At 39.5% G+C, this 22,815-nt stretch overlaps 1 protein-coding gene across 1 annotated transcript in view; it reads left to right on the forward strand.

Moving 5' to 3' along the window:
• LOC126176824 (transmembrane protein 117-like) overlaps positions 1-22,673 on the forward strand; it is a 300,039-nt gene extending 277,366 nt beyond the window's left edge. The window contains exons 12-13 of the mRNA XM_049924008.1: positions 21,945-22,019; positions 22,200-22,673. Coding sequence (XP_049779965.1) covers positions 21,945-22,019; positions 22,200-22,241 — 117 coding nt within the window. The 3' untranslated portion in view covers positions 22,242-22,673. The remainder of the gene's footprint in view (positions 1-21,944; positions 22,020-22,199) is intronic.
• Positions 22,674-22,815: the final 142 nt, after the last annotated feature.

Raw genomic sequence — 22,815 nt, forward strand, 5'->3', positions numbered from 1 at the left:
GAGGCCTGGATACCCTGGAAGGTTTCAGACAGATATTTAGGAACCAGATCTTAAATTGTAAGACATTTCCAGGGGCAGATGTGGACTCTGACCACAATCTATTGGTTATGAACTATAGAGTAAAAGTGGAGAAACTGCAAAGAGGTGAGAATTTAAGAAGATAGGACCTGGACAAACTGAAAGAACCAGAGGTTATAGAGAGTTTCAGAGAGAGCATTATGTAACAATTGACAAGAACAGGGGAAAGAAATACAGTTGAAGAAGAATGGGTAGCTTTGATAGATGAAATAGAGAAGGCACCAGAGGATCGAGTAGGTAAAAAGAAGAGGGCATGTAGAAATCCTTGGGTAACAGAAGGTATATTGAATTTCAAACAATGGAAAATCGAAGATGGACTGTAACAATAATAGGGAAGGAAAGTTGCTACTCACCATATAGCAGAGATGCTGAGTCACAATAGGCACAACAAAAAGATTCACACAATCATAGATTTCGGCCATTAAGGCCTTTGTCAGCAATACACACACACACACACATGCAAACACAACTTGCACACATGTCTGCTGTCTCAGACAACTGAAACCACACCACAGTTGTCTACGACAGCAGATGTGTGTGCATGTTGTGTTTGCATGTGTGTGTGTGTGTGTGTGTGTGTGTGTGTGTGTATGTGAGTCTATTGCTGACAAAGGCCTTAATGGCCAAAAGCTATAATTGTGTGAATCTTTTTGTTGTTCCTATCGCGACTCAGCATCTCCGCTATATGGTGAGTAGCAACTTTCCTTCCCTAAAGAGATACTGAATTTAATTGATGAAAGGAGAAAATATAAAAATGCAATAAATGAAGCAGGTGAAAAGCAATACAAATGTCTAAAAAATGAGATCAATAGGAAGTGCAAAATGGCTAAACAAGAATGGCTACAGGACAAAGGTAAGGATGTAGAAGCATGTATCATTAGGAGTAAGATAGATATTGCCTACAGGAAAATTAAAGAGACCCTTGGAGAAAAAAGAACAACCTGTATGAATGTCAAGAGCTCAGCTGGAAAACCCGTCCTAAGCAAAGAAGAGAAAGCAGAAACATGGAAGGAGTATATAGAGGGTCTACACAAGGACGATGCATATGAGGGCAATATTATGGAAATGGAAGAGGACATAGATGAAGATGAAATGGGAGATACAATACTGCATGAAGAATTTGACAGAGCACTGAAAGACCTAAGTTGAAACAAGGCTCCAGCAGTAGACAAAATTCCATTAGAACTACTGATTGCCTTGGGAGAGCTAGTCATGACAAAACTCTAGCATCTGGTGAGCAAGATGTATGAGATAGGTGAAATACCCTCAGACTTCAAGAAGAATACAATAATTTTAATTCCAAAGAAAGGAGGTGTTGACAAGTGTGAAAATTACCGAACTCTCAGTTTAATAAATCATGGTTGCAAAATAATAACATGAATTCTTTACAGGTGAATGGAAAAATTGGTAGAATCCAACCTCGGGGGAAGATCAGTTTGGATTCCGTATGAATACTGGAACATGTGAGGCAATACGGACCCTCTGACTTATCTTAGAAAATATATTAAGGAAAGGCAAACCTATGTTTCTAATATTTGTTGACTTAGATAAAGCTTTTGGCAATGTTGAGTGGAATACTCTCTCTCAGATTCTGAAGGTGGCAGGGGTAAAATACAGGGAGTGAAAGGCTATTTGCAATATGTACAGAAACCAGATGGCAGTCATAAGAGTCGAGGGGTATGAAAGGGAAGCAGTGGTTGAGAAGGGACTGAGACAGGGTCGTAGCCTATTCCCTATGTTATTCAATCTGTGTATGGAGCAAGCAGTAAAGGAAACAAAAGAAAAATTTGGATTAGGAATTAAAGTCCATGGAGGAGAAATAAAAACTTAAAGGACCTGGAAGAGCAGCTGAATGGAATGGACAGTGTCTTGAAAGGAGGATATAAGATGAACATCAACAAAAGCAAAATGAAGATAATGGAATGTAGTCGAATTAAATCAGCTGATTCTGAGGGAATTAGATTAGGAAATGAGACACTTAAAGCAGTCAATGAATTTTGCTATTTGGGAGGCAAAATAACTGATGGTGCTCAAAGTAGATAGGATATAAAATGTACACTGGTTATGGCAAGGAAAGCCTTTTTGAAGAAGAGAAGTTTGATAAGATCGAGTATAGATTTAAATGTCAGGAAGTCCTTTTTGAAAGTATTTGTATGGAAAGTAGCTATGCATGGAGGCTAAACAAGATTGATAAATTGTTTAGACAAGAAGAGAACAGAAGCTTGTGAAATGTGGTGCTCCAGAAGAATGCTCAAGATTACATGGGTAGATCGTGTAACTAATGAGGTGGTACTGAATAGAATTGGGGAGAAAAGGAATTTGTGACACAACTTGACAAAAAGAAGGGATCAGTTGGTAGGACACATTCTAAGGCATCAACGGATCACCAATTTAGTACTGGAGGGAAGCGTGGAGGGTAAAAATCGTAGAGGGTGACCAAGAGATGAATACACTAAGCAGATTCAGAAGGATGTAAGTTGCAACAGTTATTGGGAATGAAGAGTCTTGCACAGGGTAGAATAGCACGGAGAGCTGCATCAAACCAGTCTCTGGACTGAAGACCACAATAGCAACATGTTATAAGAGAATGGTAATATCCATAGTATGATACTTTCATTGTGTCTATATTTCCGCTCTTGGAGAGAATGTGTAGGGAACAAATTGTTGAGCTGACAAGAGAATGGTCCAATAAGACATGTCGAAACCTACCCTGAAATTTTTTACACAGGAAGAAGACAATGAAAGAAATGCACTTCCAAAATTTCAGATGCTAAGATGCACTGCAAGTATTTTGTAAAATATGTTAAAGTTACACATTTTTGCCATGCGAAGAACAGCTTATAATAGTGGTTGTACAGCCCTGCCCACCTGGCCCACAACTTGGCGAATCACTCATGCAGCACCGTGTAGTGGAATTATCTAGAGTTCACAGACACCAATTTTAAGCATCTGAAGCCTGGATTACAACAGAGTGAATGGAAGTGAATATGTGCAAATGAGCATTTGCAGAAAATTCACTACCATTGGCTTGTATATGAGTAGACTTATTTATACTAGAGGGAACGGAAGAGAACATAAGGTAGCAAACATTGCCTATGAACACAGTGTTATTAGTTTTTAGTTCTTCTGTGTACAGGATACAACTCTATCCTGTTAGAGCCACAGTGCGAAACTTTGCTATTCATAGAGGATTATTTTGCATGGTGATCGCACTGTTCTTGATGGAGTATGCAAAATGGCACAGGGTAGGAAGAATTTAAGTGTCTCAATTTGCAAGGAAGAGTGACATGTGTGGAGACCGTGCACTTTACATGGAATAGCGTCTCCATCTCTCTTTAGCACTGGTGATGTAACAGGATTGCATCTAGCAAACTTTTTTGGGAATACCTCTTCAAAGATGGCTGAGAACTCATTTAGGAACATTATTTAAATTTAGCATTAACCTCATCCACCCTGTATACCAGGCTCCAGTCCATCTGTTGCAATTTTTTAAAGACTTCCAGTGCATCACTAGTCACTGGTCTAATAGATTTCCAGGTGGGGCACTGGTATCGATGAGTGAGAACCCTCATTGGGAGGAGATGGGCGGGCCAGTGTATGAACATCGCAGGGAAAGGTCTAGAAGTAGGTGTCAGTCAACATAGGGGCTGTCGTTGTGCACTGTCATTCAATGGGAGCAGCTATCTGGTTCAGTTAGTTCAATTGAAACCCTGTTTGGTTTGGCATTAAATAAGAGCCTAATTGAGTAAGTGTCTCTTTCTATGAGTGGAAAGAGGCCAGTGTAAGGTGACTGCAAGGGTGCTCTAACAACATCTGTGTGGAACATGACAATGAACGAAGTCTTTGTGGATGAAAATGGTTGGTTCGCATGGTGAGATGCCACTGAAGGTCAGAAATTTGAAATGCAGTTCCTCATTTATAGCACCAGTCAGCAAGATCTACAGGGTGGCCTTTTATTTACATGTAGAAAAAATCTGATGGTAAGTCTCAGGGTTTCACTGTATACCATTTCTGCTTGCTGCTGAAACATCCAGAATGGTTTTGAATACAGTTCACAGCCCAAGTAACATAAGTGACAATGCGGTCAACCAAGAAGACTTGTGACTCTTTAACATGGACTTGAGCATCCTGTGCCAGCATTCACCATGCCATTGTTTGCTGGATGGTAGATGGTGCAATCATGATGACTGAACCCACATGAAGTAACTAGTTCGTTGAACAAAGATGACTCAGTTTGTTGACCGTGATATATTGTCACATCTGCTGGGCACTCAGAACTTGACATTCATGTAATCAAAAAGACCTGTGCAATTGTTTCTGCAAAAATGTCCATAATAGGTATGGCTTCAACCCAGCGGGGAGGCGTCTAAATAGCAATGAGAATATATTTGAATCCAGGGGTAGTGGCCCTACAATGTCTATTTGGACATGAGAAAAACAGCACATTGCTTCTTGAAAGGAATCAACAGGCTTTTACCGACTAACAACAATCACATAGTACTCTTGGCCAAAAATGCCTGCCTATTACTTTACGAATAGTCATGTTGGCTCCAAATTTGCAATGATGTGAATTGTGTCAAAAACCTGTTAAGGCAATCCATTGGTAATTGTTTCAGTTGTGCTTCCATCATATGTTTTGTAAGGAACTCGTGTACCTCCTCATCTGTTTCCTATGTCATAGGTGGCTGAGTTAGATCCAAATTTATAAAGAGTGCATTGATTCTTGAGAAATAGTCAGCAGCCACAATGTCAGCTTTTCACACGACAGAAATTGGTAGTGGGTTGCGCAACAAATTCCAGATGGTCACTGCCAAGGAGAGAAGGAATTGTGAGGATTGTTAAATCCCAAGGACACTGGTTTACAGTTTGTAAAGAGGAATGGAGTGGCACTCCTCAGCTTGTGGTCAGAAATGTCTCATTGTTTTGAAGGCTGCTAGTAGTTAGTGGTCATAGACACTCCATTTAAGCTGTGCAACAGACAACTTAACGGAAAAAAATTGAGGGGCTGCCATGATCCTTTCACCTTACTAGCAGTCTGGTTAGCATCAACCACCGCAGCCACTGGTGCTGAAGGCAGAGTGTGACCAAGAAGTACTGCCTCTTGTGAGGAACATTTGACATTGTGAAAAGCAGATAACATTTCAGGTGTCCACAAGGCAGAGTGCTGTCCTGAAGTGATGCCAGAAAGCACTGCTGTAAGCAATGCCTAGACCGCCGCTGCTCATGGCAGCTGCAGAAATTACACATGCCTAAGAAATGGCACAACTGCTGATATTTTTCTAGAAGGGGAACTGATTGTAGTCAGTCCACTTTAAATTGTAAGGGCTTAATACCTTCAGGAGTCACATGAAGTCCCAAAAAGTCCACTGTCTGTTTGCGAAGCACACCCTCGGTACTGTTTATCTTCAATCCATAATTGGAAAGTCTTTCACAAATAGTCTGTAGGTAAATTTTGTTCTCAGTAGCAGATGCAGAAAAAAATCAACATGTCGTACACAATGAAGTACACAGTGAAGAAATTCATGCTACAGAGGACCTCATCAACAAAATCTTGTCATATTTGTGCAGCATTCTTAAGGCCAAAAGCCATCTGTACAATATTCAAAGAAGCCAATAGGTGTGATTACTGCTGTCTTTTGTACATCCTCTGGTGCTACTGGAATTTGATGATAGGCCTTTTGGAAGTCAATAACATTAAATACACGGCCAAAATTATAATAAATAAATAATAGTACACCTAGAAAGATTTCATCGATTTTGATCCGATAATGGTATATGGGGAATAGTATATGTACTGATACTGGTTTCAATGTCATAGTATAGTGGCAGAGTACTATCTGTGCCCGTTGTTGAATAGGGAATGCTCACAGCCAGAGGGCTCCATCTAGTACAAACATGTGAAACAAGCAGGCAGCCATGCCATGGAGATGCATTCATGCTTCCCACAGCCATTGAGCAAGTTTGAAAGAGGTCAGATTGTTGGCTTTTGAGTGGTCGGATGGTCCTTTCAGAGAATTACCATACAAGCTAGACATACTGCATCAGTTGTGCAATGATGTGTGTAGCAGTGGTAACATGAACATTCTCAAGCTCATAGAAAAGGTTCTGGACGTCCACAATTCACAGGTGCCCACCAGGATCACCGTATTGTAAGGGCAGATCATACAGATATCACAGCACAGATAAGAGGGCTTGTGAGCCCAGATGTATCAACATGAACTTTTGCGATCCAGCTATTAACAGTGGGACTATGGGCATGCACACCTCTAGCTCATCTCAACTGGTGCCGCCAGAGGATCACTTGGAAGATGTAATGGCATGTCATGGTCATCAGCAATGAAAGCAGATTTTGCCTGAATGGAAGTGATGGTCATTTGCAGTTATGGTGTAGACTTGGTGAGCTGTGTCTCACAGAGTGCATTCATTCAAGACACACTGGCACCACCCAGTCCTTATTGTCTGGGACATGATAAAACATAGGTCTCGTTCATGTTTGGTATGTCTGGAGCAAATGCTAACCTGCGCCCAGTATGTGGAGAACACTTTTAGACCCATTTCTTTGCTGTTCTTGCAGCAGGAATGTGATGTGTTGTTCCAACAGGATAACCCTCACCCACGCACTGCCCGTGAAACTCAACATGCTCTGTAAGATATGCAGCAACTTCCCTGGCCAGCATGATCTCCAGACTTGTCTCCAATTGAGCATGTGTGGGATATCATGGTATGAGAAGTGACTCAACAACCAACCACTCGTACAAAGCTACATGAACAGGTTGAGCAGGCGTGGCATAATGTGTCCCAGGACAGTATTTGCCATCTGTATGACTGACCAGATGCCAGAATCAGCACCTGCATTGCTGCCCATGGACGTTACACCACATACTAATACGGGTGTTTCAGCATGGGTTGATACCTGGTACCTCAGAACCACTTGTGCTATTGATCTGTATTACATTTCCTGTACTCCATATGCTCTCTAAAAACAATAAAACTTAAGTGAATTGGAAACCTGTAAAAGAGAGTACTAATCTTTTTCCAGTAGTGTATTTGGGGGGCCTGAATGGCCGTAAAATCAAGTAAGTGGAGGACTGGATAGCAATCCTGTGTGGTGCATGCATTTAGTGCATAGTCTCCACATGGATGCCTTTAGCCATCTTTCTTTTAAACAAGATGTAGGACAGATGCCAGAGGGCTGTCAGAATATCTGATAACACCCATTGCCAGCAATTCTCCAAACTTTTCCTTTGCAGCAGCATACTTATCAGGAGCCAATCAACAGGCCTTTTATTCAACTGGCACCCCTGGCGTAGTGGAAATATGGTGTGTAGTGTTATGTCATGCTTGAAACAATGGTGCGGGCTGGCTTTCTGCTGTGTCCATGATTGTACCCGGAGTGGCATCATCCCTGAGTTGATGTAGGTCCTCTTGAGCTGTAGCAAGTGCTGTGGCACTGCCTGAAGTGTGGGTGTGTAGAGCCTTGTTATCTTCAAGTAAATGCATCTTCTGTTCTTCCACCATTGTAACTTTTGAAATTTAATCACTAATGCTGGACAACAGGGTAAGGAGTTCCTTTGACAATGGTATTTTTCGGCCTACTGCTCAACATGCTGAAGGCCACTGGAGGTGTGATTGCTGCTGATAAAAAAGCATCTTGTACAGTTATCACAAGACCATGTACAGTGCCAGTGTTCCTGTGAAGTGTAGCATTCTGTATGGACACAGTTAAGTTGTAACAATGGAGAAAATCCAAAATAAGTATGGGCTCTGCAACATCAGAGATTAGGAAAGTCCATTGAAAACCCTAAATTCACAACTGCACCAAATTTAATTAGTTAGTTGTGCCATAGATTATCTGAACAATTCTTTTATCAAAAAGAGTCAGCTTACAGGATTTATATACATGATTAGTGTTAACATTGTCTGCCCCCAGTAGCTGAGTGGTCAGTGCGACAGAATGTCAATCCAAAGGGTCCAGGTTCGATTCCCGGCTGGGTCTGAGGTTTTCTCTGCTCAGGGACTGGGTGTTGTGTTGTCCTAATCATCATCATTTCATCCCCATCGACACGCAAGTCACCTAAGTGGTGTCAAATTGAAAGACGTGCACCAGGCGAATGGTCTACCCGACGGGAGGCCCTCGTCACACGAAATTCATTGTGTTAACAATAATGAATACATTATCATTTTATTCCTACTCATGTAACTGCACTTAAAACAAATGTTCTTTTTGTCTTTCCTTTTTTTTTAACTGGCTACCAGTTTTAAATACAAATTTGTCGGTGATAGAAGGAGTTGTCCAGGAGAAATCGTTTTACATTAGATTTAAAACTTGCTTCGGTACCTGTCAGATATTTCATGTTATTGAGCAAATGATCAAAAATTTTTATTGCTGCATACTGAACTCTCCTCTATGGCTCCCACAGTTTTAACAACGGGTAATAAAGGTCATTTTTTCCTCTAGTCTTGTAGGTATATGCACCACTGTTCCTCTCAAATTGTGATGGATTATTTATGATGAATTTCATTAACAAAAATATGTATTGAGACAGTGGAGTTGAAATACCTTGCTCCTTGGAGAGGTACCTCACATGACATTTGTGGGTGAACATCACATATTATTCTTACTGCTCAGTTTTGTGCAGTCAGTCTTTCTTTTTAAGTGATACATTACCCCAGAAAATTATTCCATACAACATTATCAAGGAGGATGAATGTTTGTTTCCAAGATTAGCAATTATACGAAGAATAAAAAGAGCTGAAGTTAATTGTTTGAGTAGCTCCATAATATGCTTCTTCCAGTCCACATTTACATCAATATGTACACCCAAAATTTTGGAGCATTCTATCCTACTTACTGACACGTGCTCATGTGTTATAGCAATCATTGGTATGACTATTTGTTGCACAGAACTGAATGTAGTGTTCTTTTTTTTCCAGCGACAGCCATCTTCAAGAGAAGCTCTTAATAATTCTTTGGAAAATATAATTTAGTAACTCTTCTGTTGCTTTCTCTCTATCAGGATTACAATGACACTAGTATGGTTTGCAAAAATTACCAATTTTGCCTGTTGAATGTTAAGTGGGAGGTCATTCACATATATAAGGAATAAAAGTAGACCCAAAATTGAACCCTGTGGTACTCCCTTTGTGATTAATTACAATTGAAAGCTTTGGAGAGATCACAGAAAATACAAACTGGCAGATACATTATTATTTAAGGCTTGTACTATTCACTGAGTGAATGTATAAATAACATTCTCAGTTGAGCAACCTTTCTGGAATCCAAACTGTGATCCACTAAGAAAATTGTGCGATTTCTCTTAAGTCCATTACTTTTTCGAATAATATGGAACAATTTGTCAGTAAGGAAACTGGACAGAATTGTTTGAGTCTGTCTTTCTTATGGAGTGGTTTAATAATAGCATATTTTAACCTAAGTGGAAAAATCCCCTGTGCCAGTGATGCATTCCATATACCACTAGGGACATTACTTATTAAGCTATACGAACTTTTCAGAACCCTGTTTGAAATTCCATGATGTTGAAGCTACTTCTAGTTGCTTAAAGTTCAGTGGGATGACATTTTTAATATATTCCCTTGCTTCTTCATGTGCACCATTTAATAATGTTTTTGCTGCTATGTATAGAAATTGACTGTTAAAAGCAATTGCAACTTGTGAATTATCAGGCACTCCATTGTCATTTAGTTTAATTGTTATGGAATCTTGTACACTGACTGACTGTTGTCTCCTGTTTGATAATTTTCCATGTAGTTTTAATCTTGCTATCTGTATTTATTTCTGTCAGGACATGCATATGTCTGGATATTTTAATGACTTTCCTTAAAATCCTATAGTATTTTTTGAAGGATGCAAGTAATGTCATATCTTGAGTTACTTGGCCTTTACATAAATTTCCCTCTTTCTCTTAGATGAGATTTTAGTTCCCTTAGTAATCCACCACTTACTTTTTTTCTTTTTTTTTAAATAGATCTTCAGGATAATTTTTTTGCAAAGCAACTTTCAAATATTGATACAAGTTTACTATTGAAAAATTGAATTTCACATTAGCATCGCATTATACATATACCTCATCCCATACTGTCCATTTTAGCTTACTCTTAAAACATTGAATTTTGTTCTCATTAATAAACGTCATTGCTTTGTATGAACCTGTCTCCATGTTGTAAAAAGCCATAATATTTAATTGTGCGTCCTGATCGCATAGTCCATTAGCAATTGGGTAGACATTAATTGTTTCAGCCTGAGAAATGTCTATAAAAATTTTATCAGTTAGTGTCTACTATTCCACAGCACATGAGTTGGAAAACTGACTACTTGAAATAATATTGAAACACCCAAATAATAATTCTAGTTCATATTTCCTATCTGTATATTTTAAGAAATCTAAATTGAAATTTCCACAAACTATTAACTGTTCCTTCCTGTCTGACAAGTAGCTCAATAATGCGTCTAGATTTCTCATAGATACCTAGAAGTTTCCTAGAGGGGATCTGTAGACCAGTACAACTGTCAGAGAAGTATTCTACAATAACAACACACAAGCACGTGCTTCTATGTTCTAATCAACACAAAAACTATTTGTTTATTGCAACTCCCCCTTTTTCCATGCTAGGTCCACACAAGTCTATAATCCCTCGTATTTAACTTCTCCATCTTCTAGGCATACAATAAGCTCATCTGTAACAGTATTAAATCTTTTAATGTTATGATGAAACAAATTAATTTCATTTTACATGTATTATGACCTGCTCTAATTTCTTTCGATACTCTCTGCCTGTAACCTGACTCCAGCCTGAGAAATGTGCCCCTTTGTTTCCAATAATCACAGGTATTTTGACTTGTGTGCTTGTGGCCTTCCTTACACTTTCTGCTAGGTGCGCAGCCAGTCTTTCCTTCCCCCTTCTACTCAGGTGCAGGCCATGATAAGTGTATCCCCATCTCCTAATCACAGAAACAGGCACAGCACAGATATGAAGACTTTGTTTCAGTCAAAGGTAACTCACTCAGCTCTTTGTTCACATAGCTAATAGTCGTGTTAACCCAAGGTTGGTCATGTCACTGCAGAACTTCAATTAACCCAGTCCAAGTGTGTGCTGTTGCTGCTCTTATTTTCTCCAGATCATCTTTAGAGCTATATTCTAAGTTGTTAATCATGCTGTTTTTCGCTCCTCCTACAGTAAGTACCTTATCCTCGCCATCAAAATCTCCACACAAGGTCCCTATCTTCTCTGTAAGATTGGTGCTAGGTTTCATGATGCTTGTGACCTGGTGTTTGACACTTAACTTTTCCTGTAGCAACTGGCATACACCTCTCCCGTGACCATTCCCTTGTAGCAAGATTCTTTTCTTTCTACTTGACTTTCCCACCAACCTAGCCTTAAAGTCGTTACAAAAGTCTGCTGCACCCTATTAAGCTCAAACACTGGAGAGGTCAAACATAGTGACCCTCTAATTATTCACTGCTGTGAGCCATGGTTTTACAGATGAATGGTTTTTTGATGTTTTTGGGAGGAAACTGACATCTGAGCCTGGTTTTTTGTTTCTGGGAGGAAACTGACATATGAGCCTGTATCAATTAAATAAACCACCTCGTTGCACATGTCTGTGACACACAACCAATGGGACATAGGAACACTGTGAAGAATAGTGCCCTTCATAAGTGTTTGAGAAAAAGATTGCCACTATGAGGGAGTATGTTACAATAATGTAGTGGAGATAGACTGCATTTGCATGCCAGTTGTCTGGAGCATGAAGGATACCAACACAGTTTTGTATGATGGCTGATTTTACCTTGTGCACTGAGTCATCTGGCTGGTTCAGTGCTGGTGGGAGTTGTAGAAGCTCTTCAAAGCTTCCATTGGAAAATGTCAAAGCTGCATCATACATTACGTTGACATGGCTTAAAGCCACAATTTCACTTGATGATGGTCTAAGGCTGAAATTGCAGTAGTGTAATAAAAACTTATAACAGTCACTGGCATAAAGATGAAGTCCTTCAAAAAAAATTTTATGACTGTGAATCCCAGCTACAACAAGTGTATATAGTGCACTCACCTGGTCTGCAAGTGGAAGCTGCTGCTTCCTTGTGGCAGTGTTCATGATCATACCCATGATGCTGAGTTGTCCAGTTTGTGGGGCCCCACTTACGTCATTGTGTGACAGAATATGTAAAGTTGATCTGTGATCAGTAATTGCAAGTCAAAGGTGAGGCATTACTGGAAATCACTGTGCTTTTCACTGTGAAAGGTAACTGGCCCATTCAAATCGGTATGTGCGTGGCAGAAGTTTTTGAGAAATCACAAAAAATACCTACTGGAAACATTTCTTTTAATAGCCTTCAAAACTTGACTGTGAAAAGAGAATATTGATTGGTCAGTACAAAGACCAGCATAAAACCCAAAATGGCTTCACTTCAAACTATATTTGCTGACTGCAAATTCCTCAACATCAGCTGTTTTATGTATATATACACTCTGTTGCCAGGTACCTTTCCACAATGAACACCTGCTGCTCCACTGTGAGTACCATCGTCCTGACACAGCCTGCACTACACTCTGAACTGGTTTGGATCACGTGGTGTGCATGTCACGGGATGTGGTTATAAGCATACATTCCCATCCAATCGTATCTGCTCATCCAGGCCAATTTTATTTGCCCTTCCCTGTACTACCTGTTATAGTGCATTTAAAATTAGTTGCAACTTTTGACATTTCTCTCACCATAGAGGACATGATGCCATTGACGAGGTAACACCAATGGCAAGCCGGCTTTCCCTGACATACCGCCAGCAGTTCGATTCATTAGGCGGCCCTGTTGCCACACTGTGGATAAATAGTAACATGTGGTGTCACGCATTAGAGGCACCTATGTTCATCAGCTCTCGCTGTAAAGTGATATTTTCTGGTGTTGAATTGTTCTACAGTCATCAGGGTATTGCGAATCAGTGTTTTGATGTTGGAGTTGCATTAATAACAACAGTGCGGCACACATGAACACGATATTCGCAATTAAAGGGGTTCTCCAAGGACATGTTCACCAGCTGTAAATATAATATTCTGTTGCAAAATATTCCTCCCAATTCGACAATTGATGGTTGTAATGGACAAAGCTTTAACGATGCAGCAGAGGAATATTGCTATTTTTCTCTGGGTACACAGAAATGTTCGACTGGATAAAATTGAACCTAGCTTGTGTAAGGTGAATTTAATGGAATTTGTAGTACTGTACAAGCTAAAAACTCCACGTTACTAGGTCATCGAAATGGCTAACGCTAAAGAGTAGAGTTTAATCAGGCTTCCTTCGTATCATGCTCTTTTAAATCCAGCTGAGAATATATGGGCCTAGGCGAAAATTAATGTGGCAAAAAACGACAAGAAATTTAAGCTCAGTGAGGTCGAAATGCTGACAAAAGAAGTCATTGCAAATGTTATATCACAGGACTGGTTTCAAGTTGTCAGCCATACCAAGAATGTAGTTAAGGAGACATGGATTCATAAAAGGACTGTGTCACATTTTAAGTGACACACTATATCTCTTGTTGCTGTGTTAACATTGCTTCTTTTGCCTAAATACAGCAGAGTTTACAGGTATATTTCTCACTAACGTTCTAATGCAGTTGAAATTGTGTCAGAATCCTAAAACAGCATATTTCTAAACTAGCAACTGAGAGCAGGACATATCAATAGTTGTGAGAAAATCCTTTCCAGTATAAATGTGCAGCTTCTTCACTTACATTTTTGCAAAACCCACAGCAATTGTCTTTTCACAGGCTATTGATGCTCCTTCAAAATTACATTACTTCATTAAACAAAAATCTGCTGTTGCTTGAATATTGCAGTAGATATGGAAGTTTCACATACAGATCATATGGCAAAATACTCTTCTCTTTGCGTACTGTCATTTGCCAAAATCTTGTTTCGATATCTCAGACCGTTTGTGAGATACGAGGAACTTATGAATGTCTCATTTTGGCTCTTTTGCTGGCAAGTGCTTTCATGATGGAGCCCTTTACATACATTTCATTTTCTCAACACTGGAGACAGATAGTTTCCTTCGAGTTTTAAACACCTAAATTTCGTAAGCCGCAACATACAACTTAACGTGCATCAAACACAAATTCATAGCAACCCTATTTTACACTGAAAGTTTTAAGAATTTCTTGCAGTAATTTAGCTAATACTGATATATTACAAAAAAATGACCATTAATGAAATAACAGGTAATTCATCATGAAACTGGCGAATGAAGCTATAATATGTGTGAGACTCAGAGTTTATTACCATATAGTTTCTTTAAAATTGATTGAAAAAGACTGCAGATTGGCCAGCTTGCACAGCTGACAGGTTACATGCTGAGCAGGCCTGGCATTATAGTCAAATGCTGACGCATTCAGCACACACTGGCAACTACGCTTTCTTCAACTAGCTCTGCACTGAACTGTCAAAAGTCACAACTAATTTTAAACACACTATAGTGCCATAAGAAAATTTGCGCCAGACCAGGGCACCAACTTAAATTTCCCACTTATCATGAGTGGTCACCTTGACCACTTCGGCTATCTATGCACTCTCCTCTGAGCAACCCAAACTTCCACATGTGATACTGTTTGAAATGGATTTCAGGAGAGGGTGGAGACAGATTAACAATAATGCTGCAGGAACCACAAGTATTTCTGAGACCACATAGAAAAAGAAGAACCCCAATGAACATATTTGTTGCATGAAGCAATAAGGGTTTACACAAAAATCTCTGATCCTTGCATGTAATTAAAGGTTTGCTCTTAGATGGTTCACTTGAACAGAAATAGATACATGACAAGCAGGGATCATACATGAAGACATCCAGACCATAATTTTTCTCAGAAGAATGGTATTACACTTGAAGGGCTTGCAAGATCAAGGGAGAGAAATCACAGGTAGTTTTTCGATAAAATACTGATATTCACTTTTTATGTAAGTCCAGTTCTAAACATGGTAAAAGCTATTTTATTATGACTATATACTTTATTATGACTATATACTTGGTTCTAAAGGAAAATTGTGTTCTGCAAAACACTGATTTACATAATACAGAGGATGTTTCAGGACAAATAGTAAATATTTTAGTAGGCAGTAGTATAGACTAATTCATATTAAACATTCCTTATAACATTATCTGAATTTTTTGTCAGTGCTTCACAGAGTATGATAACAATATTAAACAGGAAACAATTTCCTAATTTTCAACACAGTTATATTTATTTGGTTGTGAAGCAGCTTTTGGATTTTTAGGCTATCATCAGGTGACAAGTGAACGTCACGATTTAAGCAGATATTACTTCTACAGAAGATAAAAAAAAAACAAAAATGATGACATATAGAATGTTTACAACTGGAAGTATTACATTTTTATGTCACAGTGAAATAGTTACATTTAACAACAAGTTAAAAATATAGTGGAATTTACAATTTGTTGTCTGCTAATTGCATGTTAATGAATTATCCCATTAATACTGTTTACTGATGAAGCTACTTTCACTCATGATGGTTCCAGTAAAACACATCACTTGTCTGATTACAACCCACAGGCCTCTATAGAGGAACATTTTCAATAGTGCTTCTCTGTAAATGTATGGTAGACAATCAGTTGATTGGACCAGCTGTGTAACTGCATTGTCTTCCAGGGCCCATAATCTACACTTTCCTAAAACCACCATCATGATCCAGCACTGCTGGAATAGTTTCACTGGAAAAAAAGGAAGGGTATGTTCTTCCATGCTGACAGGGCTCCTACATATTCTTGTCATCAGGTGACATCTTATCTAAACCTAGAATTTCCCAGAAGATGGGCTGGCAGATATGGTCATGGTTCATGGCCACCAAGACCTCGCATATTATCCCTCTGCGTTTTTGTCTGTGGGGTTGGCCTAAATGCAAAGTCTACAAAGAAAAAATAAACATCAGAGACAATTTTACTGTTGTGATTATTAGTAGTTCTGTCCTCGTAAGAAAATGCCAATGTGTCCTCAGATGAGCTACTCATGGTGTGGTCAAGCAAACTCAAAAGTGCACTGAAGCCAAATGTAAAATTTATGAAAGTCAACTTTGAACTCAATAATTTGTTTTTGCTAAATACCTTCTGTGAGAAACTGTTTAGGTTACATTCTAACAGCTGTATCTCTGTCACCAATAAAAATTGGACACCTGTTACAGTATGTTTTAATTAAATTACTCTGAACTACCACCTCTCAAAATATTTACTGTTCCTCCTGTAACACCTTCTGTATTTTTATGCATATAAATCAAAAGTAACATTAAACTATATTTCAAACTCATAAGTTTTCTAAGAATCAATTGTCTTTTATCTGTTATATGACACAGAATAGCCAGTGACATATTATTCCTCATTACTACTTCTGTCATCTTACTGCCCATCTTTCTTCCTATTCGAGATTGATTCAGGTAACGAAATCTACTGTCAGGAAACAAAATCAACTGCTGTTCCTCCTTACAGCTGCTTAGAGTTAACTAATTTGGTCTGTGGTTGTTTCCTCCATTTTCATTTAGAAAACTAATTCCCCAAATGAGGGCGCCACCGAATTGTTACGTTTACTATTCTGTACATTTCTGTATCGTCATAAAATCAAAGAATGAGAAGAACTGAATTTCAGCATTCCTTTATATTATTGCATATTTTTCTTGATTTTTCACTTGTGTATATTTTGTTCTAAATTCATATAATTAAGACAGTAATTATATACACCTTAGGAATAAAGAAGACCACTCACTAAAAAGCAGAAGCATTGCTTTGTTGTTAAGCACATACATAAAAAACTAGCTTTCAGAGCAATCCTTTCTTGAGCTACAAACACACATACACACACACGTCTAAGCCCTCTACATGGTATCTGTTGGATGTACAACGCCAGTGTTGCCCTTTGGCATGAACACTGGGTTATGGTGGAGAGGGTAGCGGGACAGAGGGTCAGGAGCCAGGTAGAGGTATTGGTGGTGAGTAGAGTTTACCACCTAGGAATGTGGGAGGGAGAGGTGGCAGGTGCAGATACTAGGCATCTAACACACTGTTGTCTGAATCGGTAGCGAGCAGAACATGTTGAGGGTGACATGAGGATGTGAATTGGCAGGGGGTAAGAAAATACAGGAATTGGAAACTGTTGGGTGGAGAGTGTGGGGACAGCAGGTTACTGGAAATTGAGGCCAGGACTACTACAGGAGAGAAGTATGTCATTGAAATTGAGCATGTAATGCCCAGCTGCATGTTGTGCCACTGGGACAACAGTTTGATGGTCGCCATTCATCCTGGTGGACAGCAGGTTGGTGGTCATACTGACATACAAAGCTGTGCAACATTTGCAGCAGAGTTGGTATATGACATGGCCATTTTCATAGGTAGCCAGCCTCTGAAGGGGGAGGGTAAGCCTGTGATTGAAATAGAGTAGGTTGATTGTGCAGGTCTTGCAGCTTGTTCTTCCACAGAGATATGATCCCTGTGGCACGAATTTGGGAGTGGAAATGGTGCAAAGACAGATTAGGATGTTGTGTAAGTTGGGTGAATGGCAGTACACCACTTTACGGTGAGTGGAAAGGATGTCACGTAGGATGTCCCTCATTTTCAGGCATGATGATAAATAATAAAAGCCATGATGAAGGTTATGGTTTAGTTGTTCCAGTCCAGGGTGATACTGGATGACGTAGCTGATTCTTAGTGGTGGTGAGAGGACTGCAGGTGTGTGAGGATATGGCATGGGAAATTGTATGTGGACTAGATTAGGGGGTAGTGTCTGTCTGTGATGACCTTCATGGGACATCCAGCATACTTGGCAATGGAATTCTTGTCACTGCAAATATGTTATCCTTGGATGGCCAGGCCGTACAGGAGGGATGGCAACTGTTGAAATGCAGGTACTGTCTGGGATTAGTAGATTTAATGTGGACAGAGGTGAGGATTAAGCTATCAGACAGGTGGAGGTCAATGTCCAGGAAGTTGGTACATTAGGTTGAGGAGGACAAGGTGAAGAGGATGGGAAAGATGCTGAAGTTATGAAGGAATGGGTATAGGGTGTCTTGGCTCTGAATCTAGATCATGAAGATATTATCAATAAAACTGAAACAGGCTGGGGATGGGAGTTTTGGGAGGCTATGAAGGTTTCCCTTACATGGCCTATAAACAGACTGGCATAGGAGAGTGCCTTGTGGGAACCCCCAACTGCTGCAGATTTGTTTGTGTAGATTCCCTTCAAAGGAAAACTAGTACATCAGGATCTAGTTGGTAAGTTGTATAAGGAATGGTTTAGGGATTTGGAGTCTGAAGGACATTGGTCAGGTAGTGTATGACAGCAGCAAGGCCACGGAGTATGTTGGTATACAGGGAGGTGGCATCACCAGCGATGACTGGGGATTCAGGGCATAAAGGGATGGGGATGTTGGAGAGTCAGTGAGAAAGTGGTCAGTATCTTTGATGTGGGTGACAAGGTTTCAGGCAACTGGTTGGAGCACAGCCACGAGCACCCACATGGCAACCTCCAGTGCAGATTCATTGACGATATCTTTAAGATCTGGACTCAGGGCCAAGACACCCTTTTCTCATTCTTTCACAACCTCAACACCATCTCTCCCATCTGCTTCACCTTATCCTCCTAAACTCTAAGTGTCACCTTCCTGGACATTTCTCCACCCCTCTCATGGTTCCATCCACACCTCTATCCACATTAAAACCACCATCAATAGCACCTTCATTCCAAAAGCTGACATCCCTTCCACACCAAAAAATCCTTCCCATACAGCCTGGCCATATACGGACAATTTACCTGTAGTGATGAGAACTCCCTTGCCAAGTATGCTGGAGGTCTCATGAAGGCCTTCATTGACAGAACTACGGAGCTTGTCTGCAAACAAATTTCCCATGCCATATTCTCCCTCCACCACCCCCAAGAATCAGCAACAAAGATCACCCTTCTTGTCATCCAATATGGACTGGAACAGGTGAACCATATCCTTCATCAAGGCTTTGATTATCTATCATCATGTCCTGAAATGAGGACATCCTATCTAAGATCCTTCCCACTCGTTGTAAAGTGATGTTTGTCACCAACCCAATTTATGCAACATCCTAATCCATCCTTATGCCACTCCCATTACCAACCCCTTGCCACAGGGATCATATCCCTGTGGAAGAGCAAGTTCCAAAACCTGCCCAATCAACCCACACAGCACAACCTACTCTATTTCAATCACAGGCTTACCCTCCCCCTTCAGAGGCTGGCTACCTATGAAAATGGCCATGTCATATACCAACTCTGCTGCAAACACTGCACAGCTTTATATGTCAGTACGACTACAAACCAGCTGTCCACCAGGAGAAATGGCCATTACCAAACTGTTGCCAAGAACAAAGTTTTCAATGGCTGCCTCACAAACTAGGCCATCTGGATCCTTGCTTTCACCACCAGCTTCATTGGACTGCACAGATCGTAGTTATCTTCACAACACATGCTTTGCTCCTGTAGTCATCCTGGTCTCAATCTCCAATAACCCAATGTCCCACACTCTCCATCCAACAGTTTCCCCTTCCTCTATCCTGTTACCCCTGCCAATTCACATCCCCATGTCACACTCAACATGTGTCGTTCCACACAGACTCTGGTAACAGAGCATTACGTGCTTAGCCCATGCACCTGCCAATCCACATTCCTACCTGGTAAACTGGCTGCCTCCGTTTGAGTCACTAGCTACTCACCCCCCAACTTCTCTCCCTGCCTCATACCTCTCCCCACCTCTACCCACTCCACCTGACACAACCACCACCCCAAACTAGTCCACCTGCCGAAATCCAGCACTGGTATTGTACGTCCAACTGGCATTATGTATGGGCACAGGTGTGTGTTTGTGTCTGTCTATTTGTACTCTAACTAAAAAAACAATTACTGTGGAATCTGTTGCTCACTCAATGCCTCTGCTTTTTGGATAGTGGTGGCCTTGACTCCTAAACTTTTTACATTCTACCAGAACTTTCTTACATATAAACAAAGAATTAATTATAAATATTCATGACTTTGGAGCAATATTACTAGTTACAAGACTGATAATAAATTGTTGATGTATGTTTGGAATGTTGTGGGTCATCTCTGATACAGTAGTTATAGTTTTGACCCATTCGCCTACAACTTTTTGAAATAAAATTTGCCTTATGATTATGATAACTTTCACTATATACTTTGTTTTTCACATACACACAACTATTTACAAAATATTGTTAAGGATTTACAATATGACAAACATTCACACACAGTAATTTAATATATGGTACACAAAGAAGTATTTGTCCACATGAAGTATTTGTCCCCAATCACTGGCTGATACCTTAGTGGGTTTCCTGTTTTTCTTGGTTGTTGCTTACAGATGTAGTAAGAGATGATGACATCCTTCAAGGATTGCTCTGGCACATTATACCAGAACATAGTGGACTTCGTGCTCTTAGGTGCTGGATTCAAACAAAGTTTGAATTCAGTTTTGTTATGTAAAGAAGGTGTAAATATAGCACATTATACCCCTTGACAAATCTTCTCATTAGAGGATAAGATGATAGATGCTGATCATATATTAAGCCCCATCCATTACCTGGTTGTAATCAATAAAACAACTGTGTCCAAACTTTGTACTTTCAGTTTTAAGCATCTCAGCATACAATGGTCTATTACGAAGCACGGATAACAGAAGAACATCTCCCCTCCCTCCCCCAGTCCCACTGCACAACTTTTTCAATGACTGGAAATCTGACAGCCAAATCACTACTTTCTCCTTTTTCTTTCCAGTATATATGACTGCCAGTATTATGAGTGCATCCGTTTCCTGGAGAATATACTTTATACACCTTTACACCAAATTTAGCTCTCTTTGGAAGACTTACAAAACTCTGACCATAAATTTCATCAATGTTGACATTTCTTCCTGGAACATACGACTTTGAAATCTACCAAGCAACTGTGAAAGACTGGCTTTACTTCCTAAGTTTTCATTGTCTGTGACATAAGGATGCAAAGTGGAAAGTGTGCCTTCAGTTCATCCACTGTTACAGGAAACTAGCATGTGTTGTCACTGGAATCAGAAAGCAATATTTTGGATGCATAAAAGGTTGTTTCTCATGGAATTGGCTCAAAAATGGTGTTGTCAGAAATTTATTTCATTTAAATTCTGAAGTATTTTACCCCAAACTTCAGAGAACTGTAGTTCCTATTTCAGATATCAAAGAGCAGGTATCAATTTCAGGACAATTCACTACACTGTTCCAAATCCAATCAATTGCCTTTTAACAGTCTGCAACACATTTTATAGGCACATCAGCACACATTTCTTTTATGAGCACTCTTTGTTGCATACTTTGTTTCCCCATTGTCAAGGATGATACTATTTGTCATTTTTCATCGTATCATTTACAGTCATCATTGCTTGAATCCCTAAAAAATCAGTTTCTTTCAAAAATCGGCAAATTGTCACAGCTTCTCTTTCGTATGGGCCAGAAAAGACCTATCACTCACTAAACTCTCAAAACAATTAAACACTTCTAAGTTTGGATTGTGGGCTTAGTTTCACAAATATGCCTCCTACTGGTATGTCCACAAAACTATAACAAAAAGCAGTGAACTACAGATGAAATTCATTATGTGCCCGTAGTACTTGATGGCTATACCCATCACTGTAGTGCAATAAATAAAATTGCCATGACAACTGTGGCTTTCATTGTAGGCGAATGGGTATATGACTGTTTTAAGTTATTGTTTCAGTTATGCATAAACAATCCAAGATTCCTAACATCTAATCATTTTGTGAAATCTGTATTTGTTTTCCAAAAGGATCCTGTTGGGGCCATGTTTCGAAGTCTAACCACGCTTCGGCAAGGATTTACCCTTCAGGGCATTGGGGTTCATGTAAGCAGAATTACTACACATTTTTCTGCTAATTTGCTAAGGATTACTAGTTTCTTTGCTTTCTTTAATTTGTTATAACTCGTTATGGGTTTACATATCTCCTTCTGTTGTATTTATTGCTTCTGCTTTTGGGTTTATCTTCAGTTTATCTTTATTATTATTTGGTTTTTCTGCTTTTAGGAACTGCTGTCACTGAAAGGTGCATCACCATATGTACATTGAGGCACAGCTTTTTCAATGTCTCAAACATAATCGTCTGTTTCTTTGTAAGAGTACTACTTTTTTCTACACTGGTGCTGTTGCAGACATTGTTGGAGCGTTCACGGGTGGAGCAGCACAAGGATCCTGGCTTCCGGTAACCTCTGCTCTGTTGGTTGTGGAACAGTAAACATTGCAACACTAGATGAATCTCTTTTTGTATATAAATGTGTTGCAAACTCTTTAATTTCTTTGTGTAGAAGCTTGTTTTTAAAAATAGTTTGATTGTTATATTTTTATACATGGATTGTATATCAGTATAAATGGAAATATTGATGATGCTCCTCTAATTTGTAAAGAATTGATGTATTGTCACTCTGTATCGTACCTCTTCTTCTCTGGTGTAAAACATGAACATTAAATTGCATCCTCTACATTAAAGCAAATGAATTTAAATGTTGGCATTTGTTTACAGGATATTCATTTTGATGCATTATAAGTTCTGAAGTAGTTATAATAAAGTAGACCAAACATTTTATGTATTTTTAATGAAAGTGGTTATTGCAATTTTACTTAAAAATGGTGCAAGTTAAAGGAA

Source organism: Schistocerca cancellata, chromosome 3 (assembly GCF_023864275.1).
Source record: "Schistocerca cancellata isolate TAMUIC-IGC-003103 chromosome 3, iqSchCanc2.1, whole genome shotgun sequence".
Taxonomy (NCBI): Eukaryota; Metazoa; Arthropoda; class Insecta; order Orthoptera; family Acrididae; genus Schistocerca; species Schistocerca cancellata.